Source organism: Solanum pennellii, chromosome 1 (assembly GCF_001406875.1).
Source record: "Solanum pennellii chromosome 1, SPENNV200".
Classification (NCBI taxonomy): Eukaryota; Viridiplantae; Streptophyta; class Magnoliopsida; order Solanales; family Solanaceae; genus Solanum; species Solanum pennellii.
In genome coordinates this window covers 89,631,316-89,651,328 of record NC_028637.1, presented here as the reverse complement: position 1 = coordinate 89,651,328, position 20,013 = coordinate 89,631,316, and the positions used below count along the sequence as shown (strand labels likewise).

Here is a 20,013-nt window from a genome sequence, read left to right as displayed (position 1 = left end):
CCTTCTTTTATACCAAGGCATCATCAATAACAAAGTAAAATTAGGGTTCAAGATTCAATAGCCTCATCATGCTAATTTCATCACAATTATATATATAAAAGCACATCATGCATCCACACAATTAAGCATATAGAAGATTTTATAATACTACCCAACACATATCATTCGCTATTAAGAGTTTACTACGAATAGCATAAACCATAACCTACCTCCACCGAAGAATGGTGATCAAGCAATCTACTTCTCCAAATCCTTGTCTCTTCGTTCGTCTCTCTCTCTCTACTCGTTCTCCCTCTCTTGTACTTTCTATTTTTCTTATTCCAAAATCCTCTTTCTTTTTACCCTAATTAGTATATAATTAAGTATAAAAGATGAATAAAATAACCCACTTTTTATTTTAAGGTTGTCTCCTTTAACCCCCAAGTAATTGAATTATTAATATTATTCCATTAACTTTATAATTATAAGCATGAAAAGTCCAAAACGCCCCTTTAAAAATTTAACAGAATTCCGACCCGAGTGAGCTTACGGGGCCTGTGACGGTCCGTCACGACTGTGACGGTCCGTCCTGCAGGTCCGTCACAAAGCTCAGAGACTTGATTTTAGTAAAAGTTCTGTGATGGTCCGTCATGCCTGCGACGGTCCGTCCTGCCATTTCGTCGCGAAGTTCAGAGAGTCGATTTCAGTACCCAATTTTCAGAATTCTAAGTGTTTTGGAACGAGACCCCCTCGACGGTCCGTCGTGCCCATGACGGTCCGTCGTGGGATCCGTCGTCTCAGCCAGTTTTTCCAGAAATAAAATCTGCTGCTCAAAACGACTAAACAGGTCGTTACATTTAAGTTAACACATCTATTAAAAAAAAAAAAATTGACATAATAAATTTATCATTTTACCCCTATAAATTATGAAGTGACTGAATTAAAAACTTAAGATTTTGAGAAAATTTTATTTTTTTCAAAGTAATTAATTAAAAATATAATAGATTAAAAAAAATATATTTTATTGATTTGTCAAAATAGACAGATAATTAAAAATAACTAAAAAGAAAGTTGACAAACACAAAAGGACTTTCCTATTTAGTACTAAGCTATCTTCTTGGTTGCCGACAATTATATAACATTGACTACTTCTCTATTTGGTATTAAGTTATCTTCTTGTTTTTTTTTTAGTAAGTATTTTTAAAAATCTTTTTTATTCATCAAAGATTAAAATATTATAGGAAAAAATATTAGCTAATTATTTTAAAACTAATATATATATATATATATATATATATGTAAAACTAAATAATTTAGCTATACCAAAAAAAAAATGAAGAATAATACAAGCGTCGCTAGCTTATTTGTCAAAATTTTAATTAATAGAAAGATATATTTTTATTTTTTTAAAAATAAACTAAAAATGAAAACTCTAAATGTGACTATATCTTTTTTTTTTTTACAAGTAATTTTTTGATAAAAATATAAATTAAAGTATCAAAATTAAGTTTAAACTTGATTTATTTGTAGGTTTTTTTCTTTTGAAAGAGTGAACAAGTCCTTTATTGTACCTTGTTAATATATGATATATATTGTAAATAACATAAAATATTAAGGAGTCTGCCAGTTTCAAAAACTCTCATTCGATGCATCTTTTCTTTTTAAGATTGAATTTGTTACTGTAAATATGTGATGTAATATCATGTTATATGATTGAAAAATATGTTATTAAAGGAATTAATCAATCTTTTATGATGTTTTTTTAATATATGATATATAACATGTGAATTTTATAGATGATTGAACGACATTTTTCTTGAAGAAATAAATTTGTTTTTAATGATACTCTTTTAATATAGGTTAAATACATAAACAGATTCCTAAGTTTGTTGGGTTTTTCCCCCTGGTATCTCAACTATGCCATTTTCCTATTGAATTATTGAACCATCCATAATTTGTTCCTTTTAAACAAACAACGTTGGCTGATGTGGAATCAGATTTTGGAGGGGTATTGATAGAGGATACATATGTTGTTCCAAAACTCATTAGTCTAATTGATAGTGAAGATGTTCGAGAATAATTATGTTTTACTTCAGGTCATTTGAACACATTAGAATCCAAATGAGACTAACCAGTTTGTCTTCATTCTTTAATAAAAAACATTTACAACACGAACACAATCGAAGACATTTACAATAGAAAAGCCGATCAAAATCAACTAACAATGTTTAAAAGGAACAAATTATGGATGGTTCAATGATTTAATAGGAAAATGACGTAGTTGAGGTACCTGAGGAAAAAAAACCCAACAAACTTAGAGATTTGTTTATGAGTTCGGGCTTTAATATATGATATATATCATATATGTATCATAAAGGACTGAACTCTTTTTTCCTCTATGATATCTCATTAGTATATGATATATACCATGTGTTGTTATAGATGATTGAATTGTGATATATTTAAAGGAATGAGTCGATCATTTATGCTACCTTGTGGTATATGACATATACTATGTGGGTATTATAGAAGACTCGGGAGTATTTCACTATAACAAAAATAATTTTTAGCGGTATTAAATATTGATACTAATAAAGAGTGCTAACGTCTTTACCGGCATTAGTTAAGTGTCATTAGAACCAATGTCGCTAAATGCTTTAGGGATATATATAAAGAGTGACAATTGCCGCTAAAAATACATATTTAACAACAATTAAGAATTAAATGTCGCTAATGATCATTTTTATTGTAGTGTTTTTTTAAGGAATGAATTTGTCCTCTGTGATATTTTGCCAGTATGTAATCTATATACCATGAGAGCATTACAAAAAGCTAAGTATTGTTCAAATGAATCTGTCTATAATGCCCTATTAATATATGATATATACCATATTGATATCATAGAGGGTTTCTTGTTTTTATTGGAGAAATAAACTGTCAATTATTTATGATATCCTTTTAGTAAATGGTATTTATTAATACGAGCAACATCAAGACTTAATGAGAGTTCTTTTAAGGAATAAACTATACCATATCAATATATGATGTATATCATATATAAATACCATATGTTACAACAATACACAACTGCTAGTGATTTAATATACTATATAGACAATCATAATTTCTCGCCACAAATAATTTTGGATAAATTACTTAAATACACACCTTTATTTTTTATAATTCTTATTCCCTACTATTTTAAAATATCTCCAAAATCCCTTCTTTTCCTTGTAAATTCCACTGTTCTAGATACATTAAGTTTCACATTCAAGCACACGTTTCTATTCCTAATTTCACTCCCTTAATCCCTCCCTATTTCACTCCCTTTAACCTCTTCCTATTTTCACTCCCTCAATTTTTACTTCCTTCATTTTTTAATTTTCAGATTTATTCTCTCTCCATAAGTTTTTTCAAGAACCAAGTAAATTTTCGCTTCACAATTTTTTCCGAAGAACTACCAAATCTCCTCCCTTTTCACATTTACAAAATATATAAGGAAAAAGTGAAATAGATGATGTATCCTCATTGCTCCTTGCAACATCATCGTTTCCAGGGATCCTCTTTTGCTGATGAAATCATTTTCCATTGTTGACAGTGAGACAAAGATACAGAAGTTGGTATAGAGCAAAGATAAAAGTGTAGGGGGATTTCTTGGTCATTTGTTTCTTTTTGCTTTCAACAGATCAATTGTTGATTTTTTTTTCTATTTTTGTAGTTCATCCTTTATAATATATATGATTTCATATTTAATGATCTAGTTGATTTTGCTTTGACACATGAACTAGATGTGTATCATATAATACATATGCTTTGACACATGAACTAGATGTGTATCATATGATTTCCTATGTATCAAGGGTTTTTAAATTTTTTATCATGTATCAGTGATTAATTTCAATAAATGTGCCATCAAGTGTGCTTGCTGATACATTTTGAATCAGTGTGTATAGTGTTTTAGATGATGCATTGATACATGAATTTGTTGTGTGTCATAATATTTTCTATGTATCATGAGGTTTTGAAAATTGTTATAATGTATCATTAACTAAGTTTAATAACTGCGTCATCAACTGTGCTTGATGATACATATAGAATCAGTGTGTACAGTGTTTAGTCGATGCACTGATACATGTATTAGATATGTATCACATGTTATAATGTTTAGTCAATGCACTGATACATCAATATCCAACTCGGCTGCAATTGCTGCTTTGAGATTAGAAAACGAAATTGAATCTCCAACAACGATTCCGTCGATTTTGTAACTTTCATACTGCAATTCTTTCACCCAAATTTCGGAATGTCTCATCAAAATTGATGTATTCATCTTGAAAAATCCACAGTAACAACAATAAAATTACTGCAGTTCGAAATTTAACAGATTGTTCATAAAAAATGTATTCAAAATAGATGATATAATCTTTGATTTTCAAAATTTGAAATTAATATCCAATTACGTGCTGATTTAATGCTGATTAATGATCTGTTACCGTAAATTAAGCTGTTTTAGTTAACAAGATTAAATGTACCGTTTTTTCCCCATTTTTTTCTTAACAGTTTAAACTTACCATGTATCATTTACCATGTATCACTAGAGTCTAAAGTATCACGGCACAACAATTTTAAGGGATTTTTAGTAAATACTAAATTTGTCGGGATAGAGTGTAATTATTGAAATACACTATGGGATTCCTTAAATTTTTACAATAATTTTAGATAATAAACACAAGTTAGTAGAGTTAAAAGCAAATAATGATCAATTGTATATAACAAAAATGTTGACCTTATTTTATCTCCTTTAAACAAACTGATCTCTTTCCAAATAAAATGGAATAAGTAATTTATCACGTCGACCTACGAATTCACAAAAGACAAGAAAATATCAACTTGAGAAGTTCATTGTCGTGTTATGTTTGTTAAATAATATTTCTTTTTTTGATTTTTTCCATTTCGTGTCTGTTGGCCAGATTGAAACTTTGTTTAATTTTGAATCGCATACTGTAAGATTTGTTCGAAGATGCTATTTTCAAATAAAATTTTCTCCATATTCATAATTCAAACTCAAAATTTCTTATTAAGAGTGAAAACGTCTCACCACAACACTTTTCTTAACGAAAAACTGTTTCTTCATTGTGTGAACACTGAACATGGAGTAATCCATAGTATTATTTTATTATCATATCAATTAATAAATTATTATTTTTTATAAAAAAATAAATAATTGTAAGACATGTTAGAAGTAGTTTTTTGGTTATAAATATTATGCATAAATTGTTGAAAATGGTTCTGTCTGAATACTTTTCTGATCACCTCACCTCACCTCACCTCACCTCACACCGTTTCCCATCTTTCCCATATCGACAAAACCCTAATCCTCCATCTTCGTAAACCTCTTCTTCTCCATTTTTTCTCCAATTCCACCCATTTTTACCGACCCATTAAGCCAAAGGGTCGATCCGTTTCTTCAATTCCATCAATTTTCACCGATTAGATTCAATCTTTTTCCTCAATTCCACCCATTCTTTTGCCGACCCATTAGCTTAAAGGATCTTCTTTTCTTTCAATTCTACAAAAAAAATCCAATCTTTCATCATATGGGTACCTTCAGGGTTCCATCGGAACCTTCAAAACCCCTAAATTCATCATCTTCTCAACCCACAACAACCACATCGACCTCTCGGATCGATACGATTAATGGGTCCCATGAATTTAAGGTTGATGGTTACGCCTTATCTAAAGGTATGGGAATTGGGAAATATGTAACTTCCGAGATTTTTACGGTGGGTGGTCATTCTTGGGCTGTTTACTTTTATCCCGATGGAAAAAGCTCAGAGGATAATGGTACCTATGTTTCTCTTTTCATCGCCCTTGCTAGTGATGCTACCGATGTTAGAGCTTTGTTTGAGCTGTCTCTTATGGATCAGAGCGGTAATGAGAGGCATAAGGTTCATACCCACTTTGGTAGGGTGCTGGAGACGGGTCCATACACACTCAAATACCGGGGTAGCATGTGGTAATTTGTTTTGCACATTTGTATCATGTAGTTAAGTTGATTTTTTGTATTTGTTTATATTGCTTTGGTATATAGTTACAGTAGATTCATGTTTCGGGGAGTAAGTTGTATTTTAAATGATGATTCGTTAGTGCTGGAACAAAGTGGGTCCATGAAAATAGAATGGATATAGAGGATGCTCAAGCCCCAAGTACTTGAGATTTTCAGGCATAGTTGAGTTATTCATTAATATGTATTGTGTCTGGCCCTCAAGTTGTTTGATCTGGATCCTATTTTTGTATTCTAGTGGATTACATCATGAGCTGTGTTGGTATGTTTACATTTTTAAATTATGTGAATTGAGTGCTAAGGTGCATAAGTTGAAGTTGAATGTTGAGGATAAGTGGTTTGTAAAATATGGAAGATTTGAATTTTATAACATTGGAGAATCATAAGGGGGCTTTCTATTTTGTTTTTGTAGTTGGATGAATTTTTTGGAGTTAAGAGATACACCTTACTCTGGCACACAAAGATGAACTTTGTGCGATGTCTTTTTAGGTTTCCCAGCTGATTTCTGGTGCCCACTTTAGGGCCGTCTAATCTGGAGTCGCGTGATGAAGTCATATTTAGTGCGATATTAATGAAATTTCTTCGATTATAATTAAGTTAGTCTACTTCTTGATTTAACATGCAATGACTTTAGTTCTTTATTTAAGCTGTCCTTTTTTTTTTTTTGAGATTTTACCCTCACTCTGTCCAAGCTTCCTATAACCAAAATGAGCCCATGTTTTAAGATCTTACCCTATTTAGCCCCATTTTGTATATAATTTGAAATATTTAGAGGAAAAACAATGACTCCTTAATTTGTATAATGGTTTCCATTTTTTGGTGCTTAGAAACTGATTGAGAGTGATATTCATGGTTATCATTACAAATTCAAACATTGTTGGGTGCATTAAAGTGGAAAATAAGCAACTCAATTTTTCGGGTTTTTGATAGTCAATTAAAATGAAGTATAAGCAACTCAATTCAAAATCTATGCAGTATATATTTTTGCTCTTTCTCTTCCTTCCAAAGATACTTACCTTTTCCAGTGAAACATGCTGCCTCGGGTATATCCATAATTAAGGCCACCTTCTCATACAGCTCCCAGAAAATGGACCTCCTAGCGTCTGTTGCTGCAATATTAGGACGAACCTCAAAATCATATTGTCCTCTAGTCACCCTTAATGTGTTTTTGGCCTCTTATAAAAAAAGTAAAATGAGTGTCACTCAGTGTTCTTAATGGCGCTCGCCATTCGCCAAAGGCGCTATGGCGAAGCGAGGCAACCATGTAACGCCATTTCTCAGTGAGGCGTGGCGAGATCAATTAGGCGACGTGAGGCAACGTAATGTCGACCTGAATGGCGGCGCTTTTTGTTTTAAATTTTTTAAAAAGGTCTTGACTTAATAATATTAGTCAAAATTAGGGTTTTTTCCATATTTCCAGTCAGTCGTGACTCGCGTTTCTTCTCCTCAACCTCGCGATCTCTTCTTCTCCTTCAGTCGACTCGCGCGAAAGGTATGGCCCCTTTTCTTTCTTCTTCTCTTCTTTTCTTCGTTTCTTCTCTTCAGTCCTCTTCTTCTCTTATTTTCTTCTTTTCTTCTGTTCAATTTCTTGTGAAGTGAATCTTAAATTCTGAAATCTGAAGTTCTGAACTGCTTGCTGTCTTCACTCTTCACTGCTTGCTGCCTTCACTCTTCACTGTTTGCTGCCTTCACTACTTTTTTTTCCTCTGTTTTCTTCACTGCTCCTCTGTTTTCTTTGTTCACTGTAAAATGCTGCTGAATGCTACTCTGCTTTCACTGTGCTGTCCATTATTTTTTTAAAAAAAATTAATTCTTCTATAGTAATTAATATAGTATTTGTTGCAACTTGTACAATAGTGAATTCAATGGATATTTATATATGCAATTAAATATTTTTAATTTTTGGTATTAATTGGTGCCTCGATTAAAAAAGGCGAGCGCCTCGCCGCGTGGCAAGGCAGGCCCTCGTCGCTTTTTGTCGCATCTCGCCATCCAAAACACTGGTGTCACTCATAGGGTTATGCATTCTGTTTGTATTACTATTCATTGAAAGGTTTTCCTTGGTTGAGGGATGCCCATCCACATGAGTTCATTGAGGTCTTAAGACATGTTTGAGGGATAGTGCTTGGCATTTGCTTCTTTGTGACGAGTGACTGGGTGGTGGTGGAGAAGTCCTATGCTTCGACCATGATTGGGATCGAGTTACAAAGAGGGGAAGTGAGAAAACCAACTATTGGTTTCTGGGGCGGAGTTTTTTTTGACTGGTGATGGTTGTGATATAAAATAACACATTTGCTACACAATACTGAAAGTAATGTGAGAGATGTATTTAGGGAACTTCTTTTATTAGCTCACTGTCATTTTAGGTAATCTCTTTTGGGGGGATTTTAGATTTATAGTACATGTACTCTTCTATTTCCTTTTCCACCAGTGTACATGTTAACCTTTTCCAGTTTCACGGTTGCCTTTGCAGGGGCTATAAACGCTTTTTCAGGAGAACATTACTAGAAACATCAGACTATCTTAAAGATGATTGTCTCTTGATCCAATGTACTGTTGGTGTTGTCAGATCATACAATGAAACACCAAAGACTTTCTCCCTGCCTGTGCCACCGTCAGACATTGGGCTTCATTTTGGGCAGCTCCTAGAGAGTGGAGAGGGAGCCGATATAAAGTTTGAAGTTGAAGGTGAAGTCTTTGCTGCACACAAGTTGGTTCTTGCTGCCCGCTCCCCTGTTCTTCGGGCACAGCTCTTTGGTCCATTGAAGGAAGAGAACATACAAAGTATTAGAGTCGAAGAAATACAGGCTCCAGTATTCAAGGTTTGAGATCTTCTCTTTCTTTCGCATGTCTGTTGACCCTTCTGTTGTATTCTTCTTTATGAAGGGAGTATTATGCCCATTGTTGCTCTATGTTATTCCAAGTGTTGTGTGTTCAAATCTAAAAACGAGAAAATGCTGGTAAATACACATGTCATGGCCGTACAACTAATAGCTATAATGGTTTTTTTTTTCCTTTTCTTTGGGTTTACAATCGTCTTTTGTGCTGATAGATTCACAAATACATGTACTTGATTGTTTTCCCTTCCCTTCCTGAGTGATGTTTGTTTCTAACTACAATATGTAGGGTTATATTTTTTGTCAGCAGAATCTTTGGAGATTGCATTTTCACAACCTTTTGATCTCCTACCTGAGTGAAACTATGTATTAGCATTTGATTTGTGTTGTATGCTGCTCCTGCTATTACATTTTGTGTGACGCTTCCATTTTGTCTACCTGAAATAGAAGACACTTTTCTATATTATAAACTTTTAATTTTTACCTTTACATTTTACCCTTTGTCCATGAAACGTTTCCAGTTATGTTTTAGACCTCAAGTTTCGGATGTCTTTTTCCTGTCTTGAACTCTTTGTTCCAGTTTAAGTGACATTATTCTTTATAGTCCGTTCTAAAATCACTTCTGAATGTGAAAACAATTAACTTAAAACTTTCCATTTTACACTTGATGAGAAACTTCTAGTACCACACAAATGCTCATGTCTAAGACCACAAGTTTCAAAGACTTCATTTCTTTCATCAATTCTGTGCTGATTCAAACTGTCACATAGATTGGAACTGAGGGAGTACCTTCACATTAAATGGGATGGAGGGAATAATATTGGTGCTCAAATTTGGATTTTGTCTTAACAATAGTTAGGCATCAGAAAAATATATCTACAAGGCATTTAAGTCGTTTGTATACTGCTATTCCCAATGGAAAAAGCTATCAACAATGGGTATATGGTCTTTGCCATGCCTTGTTCTGAGGCCATAATAGTTTTTTTTTTAAAAAAAGCTGGTAAGGTTGAATTCTTCAGCATTAAGGGTATGCTGGCCACGTCAAAAAAGGGATAATTACAGATTTCCTATCGAATCTATAATCTGATCTATATCATCTATACAGAGCTGTTTATACCAAAAAAGTAGAGATGCTATACAGTTTCATTTAACTTTGTGGATGGAATTGGATATATCTTCAAAACATCTTCCATTTGTTTCTTTCCAGACTGACCACCATACACAGGATGGTATTAGCTTCCACCATTCTGAGGTTATAATAGTTATTGGATGTTGGATCTGAACCAGTCTACTCCTTAAGAAGTACCTGGTGAAGGTTTTTGTACCCTTGCAGTTAACTTTAGCAAGGCCCCTCAAGGAGGATTGTACCATCATAACTCTTGATATTGTTTGGGAAGTTGCACAAGTCAAAGGACAAAGTGATGATGTTGTATCAGCCTATCAGGCTAACTAGAAGTCATATTGTACGTAGGTTTAGGGGAGGAAATAAGTTGGAATTCTACGACTATTAGTAGTCTTATGGATCATTTGGTAGAGTGTATTAGGAAAAATAATGCATGCATTAGCCTTGTGTATTACTAGTACCTTGTTTGGTACTCATTTCCAACCATTAGTTATACACTCTATTGTGTATAAAGTTGTGTATTGCTAATACCATGGATTTCTAGGTATTAGCGATGCAATGGTTTTAATGCATGCATAGCATGATTGAAGGCCCAATTGCCCCTCAAAACCCTTTTTACATCTCTACCATAATAGTGGAGGGTATCTTTGTAAATTAATTTTTTTTATGCAATGCATGCTATTTTATAATGCATTAAATCAAACAATGCATAAAAATAATCTATGTATAACTAATGAAAGCATAACTAATACATGCATTGCTAATGCAAGCATTACTAATACACTCTATTTAGCATTATTCTTATACATTCTACCGAACGACCCCTTATAGTCTTGTTTACTAAGATAAGTTGGAATCCTACTGCTATTAGTGGTCTTATAGACACTATAGTCCTGTTTATGTTCAATCGGATTTAATAAGACTATGAGGAGTTTTATAGCATTATAGTTTTGTTTATGTTCAATCAGATTTAACAAGACTATTAAGCTTATAGACGTTATAGTCTTGTTTATGATCAACCAGGTTTACGTAATGCGTATCCGGTTGATTTTTCTGAAACTAGTACACTATTATATTGTTACCCATAAGTAGTCGGAAACAGAAAGCACAAGAAGCGCTAACTTCTGCGGGTTTAAATGCAAAGCAAACTTAAAAATATGGCCTTTAAACAAATTTAAAAGAAGTAATTACAAATACATCTAATGCAAGGAAAAGGAAATACAAGCACAACAATAACTATTAGGACTAAAGAATTGAAATCCGTTTAATTAAGCGAAATCAATGAAGTAAAATCATCCAAGTTAGGAACAGTTTAAATTTCTGATTTAGGTGAGATGTTGTAATCTTGTATTTTTGAGCCAGTTTTTTAATACTAAAATTTGGACTTCACTCTTAATCACTAATATTCGTTCATATTTAGTTTCTCAACAATTAACATATCAATTTGCCAACTACATCTATTATCTAGTGCTGCCATTATGTGCCTTCTGACCTTAATGCTGGTGTTGTCAAAGGCTAAAAGCTCTAAAGAGTGGTCCAGGTAAATTGGCCCCCTAGTGCAATTGAACTGGGCTTTAGTTAACAAAGGTGCGATAAGGGAAAAGCGAAGTAAAAATATGTCATTCAAGAAAAATATAAAAACCTCGTAATATTTTCTCTTACGGCTAACTAATATACTTATTTGCCAATTATATTTTGTTGTTTAGTACTGCTAGATTAAAGATAGAACTCATGGGCAGTGTCTTGCCTACACTGAAGCGCAACTTAAGCAAGGCAAAGCACCCCCAGGAGCTTCAAGCTTAAGCCTGCCACCTTAAATGAGCCTTTGACAACACTGCTTAGAGATTATACCAAATTGCCAATTAAGTGAGGCGAAGCACTCAACCTGGTTTTATTGCACTTCAAGACTTCTTAAATGTGCATGAGGCGAGCCCTAGACACCACTACTAATGTTACAGCTTCATTAGGCTGAAAGAACTGTAGTTTGACACTTTGACTCTTGTATATTTTTTTTTCTGTTCTTACGAAATCACATGTAAAGCAGGTAGTGACCCAGCCCCCTGAAACCAGTAAATAGCGGAACAATGTGTGTTTGAGAGAGACGGGGGCAGCTCAAACACACTAGTGGCCTACAGCCAGAATTGAATGGAGGCCTTGGAACTTTTTCTAGAACAGTTTACTCTTCTAGCTCTTTAAGATGCAAAATTATCAATAACCTTTCTATAATCGATTTCTTCTTATAATTCTTTTTCAGTTGATAATATAGCCAATGCATATGATCTTTCTTGAGACGGTACTCTAGAATGATATATGTCAAACTTCTATTAATTCTTTCCTCTTATATGAGAAGTTGTAAAGAAAACCTACAATCTGTTATTGCTGTAAGAAATGGTCCCCTTCAGTTTTGTGGGTGTAAGGCACTAGCTTTTTCTCAAGGCTTTAGAGCCCGCCTCTGGAGAGAGAAGTTTCATCTTAGAAGCAGAAAGGTTTGAACCATAAATTGCCAGTGCTGGTGGGGTCATGTTATTTTTATTATATGGGGTTCTCAAACTCAATTTTGAGCATACCTATTAAGAGACCTGCGCTCGAGTGGCTTGAGCTCTCTTCATTGCTCACTGACCAAAAAATATTACTCCCTTTGTCCCACTTTATGAGAGATAGTTTGATCGGCACACATTTTAAGGAAGAAAGAAAGACTTTTAAAACTTGTGATCCAAAATGTGACAAAAAAGTTGTGGTTGTAGATCATTTCATTAAGGGTAAAATACACACTTTTAGTTAACTTGTTACTTAATATAGAAATGTGTCGTTCTTTCTAGGACGGACTAAAAAGGAAAGTATGTCATATTACTTTTTAGGATTAATATCATTTGAGACTATTTTTTTTTTTTTTTGGGGGGGGGGGTCGAGGGGTTCGACTCTAAAGTTGTTTCTCTTGTTATATTTCCTAGAGATTTCTATGTTGGCCTGCATATGATTTCTATCTTCCTATTATTTTTCCTCTAGAGAGTCCATCAGGCTTATTACTTCTCTCTTTTCATGCTATGCTATGCTTTACTTTGTACTGTTTCCTCATTTTACTAGCATTCAGATCTCTCTGCTGATTATGTCATCAAATAGCTCTCACACTATTACACTTGATATTTCCCAAGTTTGAACATATGAACTTGGCATCTGTGATTTTTAATTTTGAAAAGCATCTTGGCATCTGATAGAACTTATCTTTTTGTTTTTTTCCCCTCTTTTCAGGCATTGCTCCACTTCATCTATTGGGATTCCCTCCCTGATTTACAAGAGCTTGTGGGTCTTGATACAAAATGGGCAGTTGCTTTAATGGCTCAGCATCTGCTTGCTGCAGCTGACCAGTATGGTCTTGAGAGATTGAGAGCACTTTGTGAGGCTAAACTTTGTGAGGATGTTACAATTAACACTGTTGCTACAACTTTAGCCTTGGCAGATCAGCATCACTGTGTCCAACTGAAATCTGTGTGTCTTAAGTTCATCGCATTGCCTGAAAATTTGAAAGGTAAAGTACTGGACGCCTATTAATTGGAGAACTTTTCTTTCATCAGTTATATTATTGAGCCACCATTTATTCACAGTCAGAAGTCTTTTGTCAACTAAGCCACCAAGCAAAGCATTCCCAAATTTTTCCTCTACTGGAGATTGTACTCATCTATCGGTGAACTTATGCTTGATAGTATCTCTTAAACTTCTAAGTGTAGTCCTATTTTAGGTTGCAGCATTGGCGTTTTTCATTTTTTCTGCAACTGGCTGTATCATCTGTTTGCACTTCAATTTTATTTCCTGTTAAATAGTCTGACTGGTTCTCAATTTGTTTAAGCTTTAATGCAACCAGATGAACTCAATGTGGCCATTGAATCTGTTTCTTTTTTTTTTTTAATCAGCTGTGATGCAATCTGAGGGATTTGATCACTTGAAGGAGAGTTGTCCTTCTGTCATCACGGAATTGCTGAAGTATGTTGCTGGGATGAATGAACATGCAATCATTTCTTATGTACATGGTGGGCACATTCTGGATGGCACTGACGTGAATGGAAGAAGAGTGAAGCAAAGGATATATTGAGCGCAAGCCACGTAGAATTTATAATGAAGTTGCTATCATTCCTTAGCAGCCCCAATTGGTAAAGTAAATTGATTATAAGGTGCATATAGTCCAGAAATGCTATCGGATTGTCGGTCTCTCATATTGTTCTGTTTCTGAGTAAATGATCTTTAACCTTAGAGGGTGGATGAGGATGTGCCTACAATATGTGATGTAGTAGGTGCTCAACCAATTCTCTTTTTAGGACTGTATCTCAACAGTGGTGCTTGGTTGGTCCAAACACCTGTTGATTCTGCTATAGTGTGATTTCTTTCTTTCTTTCCCTTTTTATACTGAAGATTTTAATCTTGTCAAGTTAAAGCCTATTCGGCTGACTGCTTCGACTTTTCGTGTCATGTCCTGGTTTTCATGTATGATTGAATTTGATGATATGGTTTATGGTTTACATTTTGTTCACAAACCCATGGCAAACAGGCAGACCACAAATGAGTCTGAAAATGAATGAAAACATAATTTTTTTTCATACCAAATACACATTATTTTTTTTTAGAGGTTTCTAGCTGGTGGGTACTTCTATATTTAATTTATTTTCAAATGATTGAATCATTTAAAATGGATTGAATCGAACCAAGGACCATAAATTTTATCCATTTCATCAGCCTGTCATATATGAACTACCTTTCTTTTCTAATTTTATTACTTTTGAGTTTCTTAAAAGTTAAAACTAGTTTTTTTAAATGGAATTGTGGGAGTGACTACTTGTACATCACAAACACTTAATAAGTTTGCAATGCAACTATCCCTGTTTATTAGTATTAATTAATAGACAGAAGAAAATGATTCAATGAACTTTATGAATTTAGTGGAATAAGTAGTAGAGGGCTATTGATGTGGAATTAAGCACACTTGATTTATAGGGGGAAAAAAAAGGTTCCCTCCGTTCATTTTTATTTGTCACATTTTAATTATTGATAATGTACTTTACCATATACTATTTCCTATTAAATGATGCCTCGATGAAAAGATTTGAAAAATACTCCTTCCGTTCAATTTTACTTGTCACTTATTTCTAAAATAGATTTCATTTTTTACCCATCATTTTGACATATCAACAAAAGACAATAAATTTTTTTCATATTTTACTCTCTAACATTAAATACTTGAAGTTAATGTCTTTTCTTAATATATTAAAAATTTATTTTGAAAAATGACAAGTAAAAGTGAACGAAGGTCACAAGCAATGCAATAATATTGAAGAAGATTATAATGGAAAGAAAAAAAAAAGAATACAAAACAAATACTTGAAACAAAAAATAGAGTTTGGGAGGGATGTATGGGAGTAGGGGAGGTGGGGTAGGGGGGGGGGAATTCAAGCACAAGGATCAGATTGGTAAAAATGAGAGCGCCCAAATTGTCGTAACCAGGCTGGGCTGGAACGCTCTTCTCGCATTTTTATTGCGAGTTATGACCACTCATCACATCCCATTAAAACATGCCTGAAGGATCATGATTTCTAAAGCCCACAGCGTACATTATTTATTAAGCCACCAACCCCACAACTCTCTTCATCATCCAGTGTGGGATATTTAGTTCCATAGAAAAATACAATTGCGATGAATACACAATACATAGAATAAGTTGTATTCAAAATGAATTGTATTTATATTTCAATATCCAGTTTTGTTATATTATTATTGCACTTTAAATTTGCATAAAGTATTTTTTGGCTCAGTTTTTATTTTAAATATCAGGTCGTGTTTCAATATCATTTTGTATATCAAACGCAAAATGAATATCAATAATTTTGTATTCCTCTTCTTGCGATGTATTCGTAGTAATTTTATATATTATGTATTCATAAAAGTTATATTGCTTTAGCCAAATAAAATACAAAATATCTCTTACTAAATTGTATTTCAAATATTAGTATGATTTTATATTTCAAACGAAAAAAATGAATACCAATAAGTTTCTGTTTCCCTTCTTATAATGTATTCGTCACAATTCTATAAATCATGTACAGATACAATATTTACCTATTTGAATGTCTACAAACTAAAAAAGAAATATAATGATTTAAAATAAAAATGCAAATGATGAGTAAAATAAAAACAATCGACAAATAATAATTAATATGAATATAATTCTGGTATGAATACAATTTTACAACCTCCTTCTCCTTCTCCTGCTATGTTCTCTTCTTCGATTATTTTCATCAAAATCGGATCTGAATCCGTATTTACTTGTGCATTAGTAACCCCATAAGCAAAATTTGAAATAATGGAAAGTACCTTGACAATCGAGAAGTCTCTTGAATTAATAAAAAGATTTCGTTTAACAATCAAGAAAATTTCTTGAATTAAAATATATATTTTAATGAACAATTTGTGAGCACCTTGAAGAGAAATAATCTGAAAATGTGAAAGGTGGGGTAAAAACGTGAAAAGTGAAGGAAGGTTAATGGGTATTGTTTTTTTTCCTATTGATTTAGAATTTTGTCCAATATAGGACTTGTTTCATAAATAAAATTAATTTTAAATAATAAAATTTGAATACACATTATTTTCTAAAATATTATTAAATAATTTAAAGTATTGTTATTTTGAATAATTATGTTCGTATTATGACTTAATTACTAATTTTCCTATCCATTTCATCATCCTACCCTATAAGTTACCTTTTTCCATTCTTTTCTAATTTTATTACTTTGAATTTCTTAAAAGTTTGATACTAGTGTTTTTAGGGAATTGTTGGATTAACTACTTGTACATTACAAACACTTATTAAGTTTGCAATGCAACTATCCCTGTTTTATTAATATTAGTAGAAAGAAGAAAATGATTTTATGAGCTTTTATGAATTTAGGGTGGCTTGGTTGAAAACAAGTTATCTTAATTAGCTATTCTAGCTTAATTTATCCAATCATATCCGACCATGTTTATATGAAATAACTTATCCCATTACTATAATATAAATAGTGGGATAAGTTATCCCAAACATGACAACCAAACAATATAATTTTTTTTTAATTCCATCACAATTACGTTTAATCCTTCACATCAAACGAGCCCTTAGTGGAATGAGTAAGTAGAGGGCTATTGATGTGTAATTTAGCACACTTGATTCATAGGAAAAGAGTAGGGCTTGTAATATGCCTAGAATTACGGTGTATATAAGAGAGGTGAGCTTAAAATGATATTTACTCTGTTCACTTTTACTTGTTATAATCTGATTTGATATATTCATTAAAAAAAAGTTATTGACAAGGTATTTTATCATATATTATTTCCATTTAAACATGTCTTAATAAAATAATTTGAAATTTTACTTTTACTTATTTCTAAAATAAATTTTCATAATAAAAATCTATTTTAGAAAATGACAAATAAAAATGAAATACTAAAAAAAAATTATAATGAAAAGAAAACAAAATAAAGAAAAAATAAGAATACAAAACAAATACTTCAAACTAAAAAAAAAAGTTTGGGAGGGAAGATTTAGTTTTTTATTTGGGTTTGGGGGTGGGGGAGGGGAAGGGGAATTTCAAGCATAGGGATCAGATTGGTAACAATGAGAGCGCCCAAATTGTCGTAACCAGGCTGAGCTGGAACGCTCTTCTCGCATTTTTATTGCGAGTATTGACCACTCATCACATCCCATTAAAACTTGCCTGAAGGATCATAATTTTTTAGAGCCCACGGTTTACATTATTTATTCAAAGCCAACAACCCCACAACTCTATTCATTATCCAGTGTGGGATATTTACTTCCAAAGGCTAGTTTTTTTTCTGGATAAAATATTAGATGGATGTTGGTTCAGCATTTGGTAGCCTCTCCTTGCTAAAATTGATGTAATTCTCTGTGAATGTCTGGTATGACTTTGGCCATTATTTCACTGAAGATTGAAAATGTGTGTAGATACATATGAATCTTACTAACAAAAACTGTAAATATTGAAGATGATAATGGACACAAGAAAGGTAAATTAAACGACAACTTGATTCTTAATGAATGGCGATGAAGAAGAAGAAGACCACGATAGAGTATAATACTGATGATCATAAGCAAAAGGAAGCCAAGAGAAGGATGGAGTTGTATATCTGAAGTTCGATATTCCAAATGGTTCTGTATGTTATGCTTTAAGGATCTGATATTCATTACAGACTACTGTGTTGTTACTGCTGCTGCTGCTACTTTACAAGCATTTATTGTGTTCTACTCTTATTTTAGTCCTAATTTCACTTACACTTGTTCGAATCTGCCCATCCTATATAAATTCAGAAGTTTTAGTTGACTAAAAAAGAGCAACACATATTACAACATATCTGGTGTTATATTGATTCAACTAAACAATGGCTCAAAAAGATGGATCCACAAAAAAAGCCATGTTCCAGAGATAGGTAGCAGAATCAGTTAGGCGTCAAGCAAAAGTTTCATGTCCCTCTTCTGCTTTACAGAGTGCAGGAACATCAGAAACATTGAGGTCCTTATTTAATAAAGAATGTCATAGGTTACACGTTAAGATCATCAATGTCTGAGTCATTAACAAAAGTATAAAGCCTCTACAGTTTTTCTGCAAAGAATGAAGGGAGAGGGGAAAAGAACAAACATGTAGGGTTGAACTGATATCAGTAGTAATTCATGTCATCAGCTACCAACATCCATCTTTATCGCACTTGCTTCCATTTCTATCCAGATCACAGAACAAGAGTTGCCCATGGAGGAGAATCCATGCCGAACCTTTTAAACTTCACAGGACAAATATAAGTAACGAGTTGTACATAGATGTCTGAACAAAACCAACCAAAATCACACTGGGATTCTTCAAGTTCATGTGCCCGTGTCAATAACCAAGCAATCCTGAACTTGGCATTGTGTGAGAAAATTACGGTTGACAGTCAAATTAGCTTGCATATGGTGTGTTCTATGAGAACCATCCTTAGGAGAATGGAAAGCTTAGTGTAACATGGCTGATCAGAGATTCCAAAATTAATACCATTGATTACCAGGTCCACCTGGTGCTGCAGCTACTTTTCTTGCTATGTACTGTTCAGGTTTAGGCTGCACCCCGTTTGAAACTTCAGTACTATCTTCACCCCTTTCATTTTTACAGCTGGGATGTCTTCTAGGGTATGAAGTATTGGAAATGGGATATTGAGTTGGACCGCCAGGGTTTCTTGCAATTCTTCGCTGTTCAATGACTTCTGCTGCTGTCGCTGCTGCTCCACAGTTGTTGTACCGCAACACTGAGCTGACCACCCTCCCAGGTCTTGCAGCACCACCTGTTGAAAAATTCTCCGCTTAATAACATAGCAAAGGCACTAAGTTCTAAAGCAGCCTATTATCGCTTAAGCAATGTATCTCTCCGTAGGGTGTGAGCACACAAAGCCATCATGTATCAGTTCTATCTACACCTGTTTTTCATTAATAATCATAATAACGATAATAATGAGCTAGAGAAGAACAGGACTTGACATAGAATTTCTCACCATTGCTACTGATTTCATCCTTAGTGACACTTCAAAGAGTTAATTCAGAATGAGCTACAAAAAGAGTGGTGCACTGATACAGGGGAAAATACACGGAGACGGGTTCACTTAGACAGTAACAGTACCTTATAGGGTGTACAATATGCAAGTATATTTGAGCTTTGTAAACTGTATACTCTATTAGTTTATACTTTTGCTTTCTAGATGTCCATAAAGTCATAAACATCACCAACTTAGTGCTGATCCTTTTAGTAAAATTCCTTTTTTTACTGATAAAAAATAATATAAAGAAACAAAAAAAAAAAAGAGTACCCGGTCTTTAAAAAAGAAAGAATGCCTCAATAACAGAAGTTTTGAGAAGTGCGATGGGAGACCTGTTAAAATCATGGACTCCTTATATATAAGAGGCATTTTTTCTTTTTTAACGACTGTATTCTATTAATCATGATATAAGA

At 33.3% G+C, this 20,013-nt stretch overlaps 2 protein-coding genes and 2 non-coding genes across 6 annotated transcripts in view; 1 reads left to right on the top strand and 3 right to left on the bottom strand.

Annotated features, from left to right (window-relative positions):
• The first annotated feature begins 5,249 nt into the window (after nt 1-5,249).
• LOC107007886 (BTB/POZ and MATH domain-containing protein 2) lies at nt 5,250-14,529 on the top strand. The gene is made up of 4 exons (XM_015206719.2): nt 5,250-5,995; nt 8,517-8,865; nt 13,253-13,529; nt 13,912-14,529. Exons 1-4 carry the CDS (start codon nt 5,577-5,579, stop codon nt 14,088-14,090), a joined length of 1,224 nt encoding a protein of 407 aa, XP_015062205.1. The 5' UTR covers nt 5,250-5,576; the 3' UTR covers nt 14,091-14,529.
• A 918-nt stretch (nt 14,530-15,447) lies between these two features.
• LOC114075789 lies at nt 15,448-15,553 on the bottom strand. Its single transcript, XR_003576177.1, has one exon. It is a non-coding gene; the product is annotated as a small nucleolar RNA Z279/snoR105/snoR108 (small nucleolar RNA).
• Nucleotides 15,554-17,621: 2,068 nt separating this feature from the next.
• On the bottom strand, nt 17,622-17,727 carry LOC114075788. The gene has a single exon (XR_003576176.1). It is a non-coding gene; the product is annotated as a small nucleolar RNA Z279/snoR105/snoR108 (small nucleolar RNA).
• A 755-nt stretch (nt 17,728-18,482) lies between these two features.
• Nucleotides 18,483-20,013, bottom strand: part of LOC107004503 (mitogen-activated protein kinase 15) — a 9,347-nt gene continuing 7,816 nt past the window's right edge. For 2 of the 3 annotated variants that reach the window (XM_015202715.2, XM_015202722.2), the window contains exon 10: nt 18,483-19,351. In XM_015202715.2, the coding sequence (XP_015058201.1) occupies nt 19,059-19,351 (293 nt within the window). In that variant the 3' untranslated portion in view covers nt 18,483-19,058. The remainder of the gene's footprint in view (nt 19,352-20,013) is intronic. The other variant, XM_027914561.1, reaches the window with a different exon arrangement.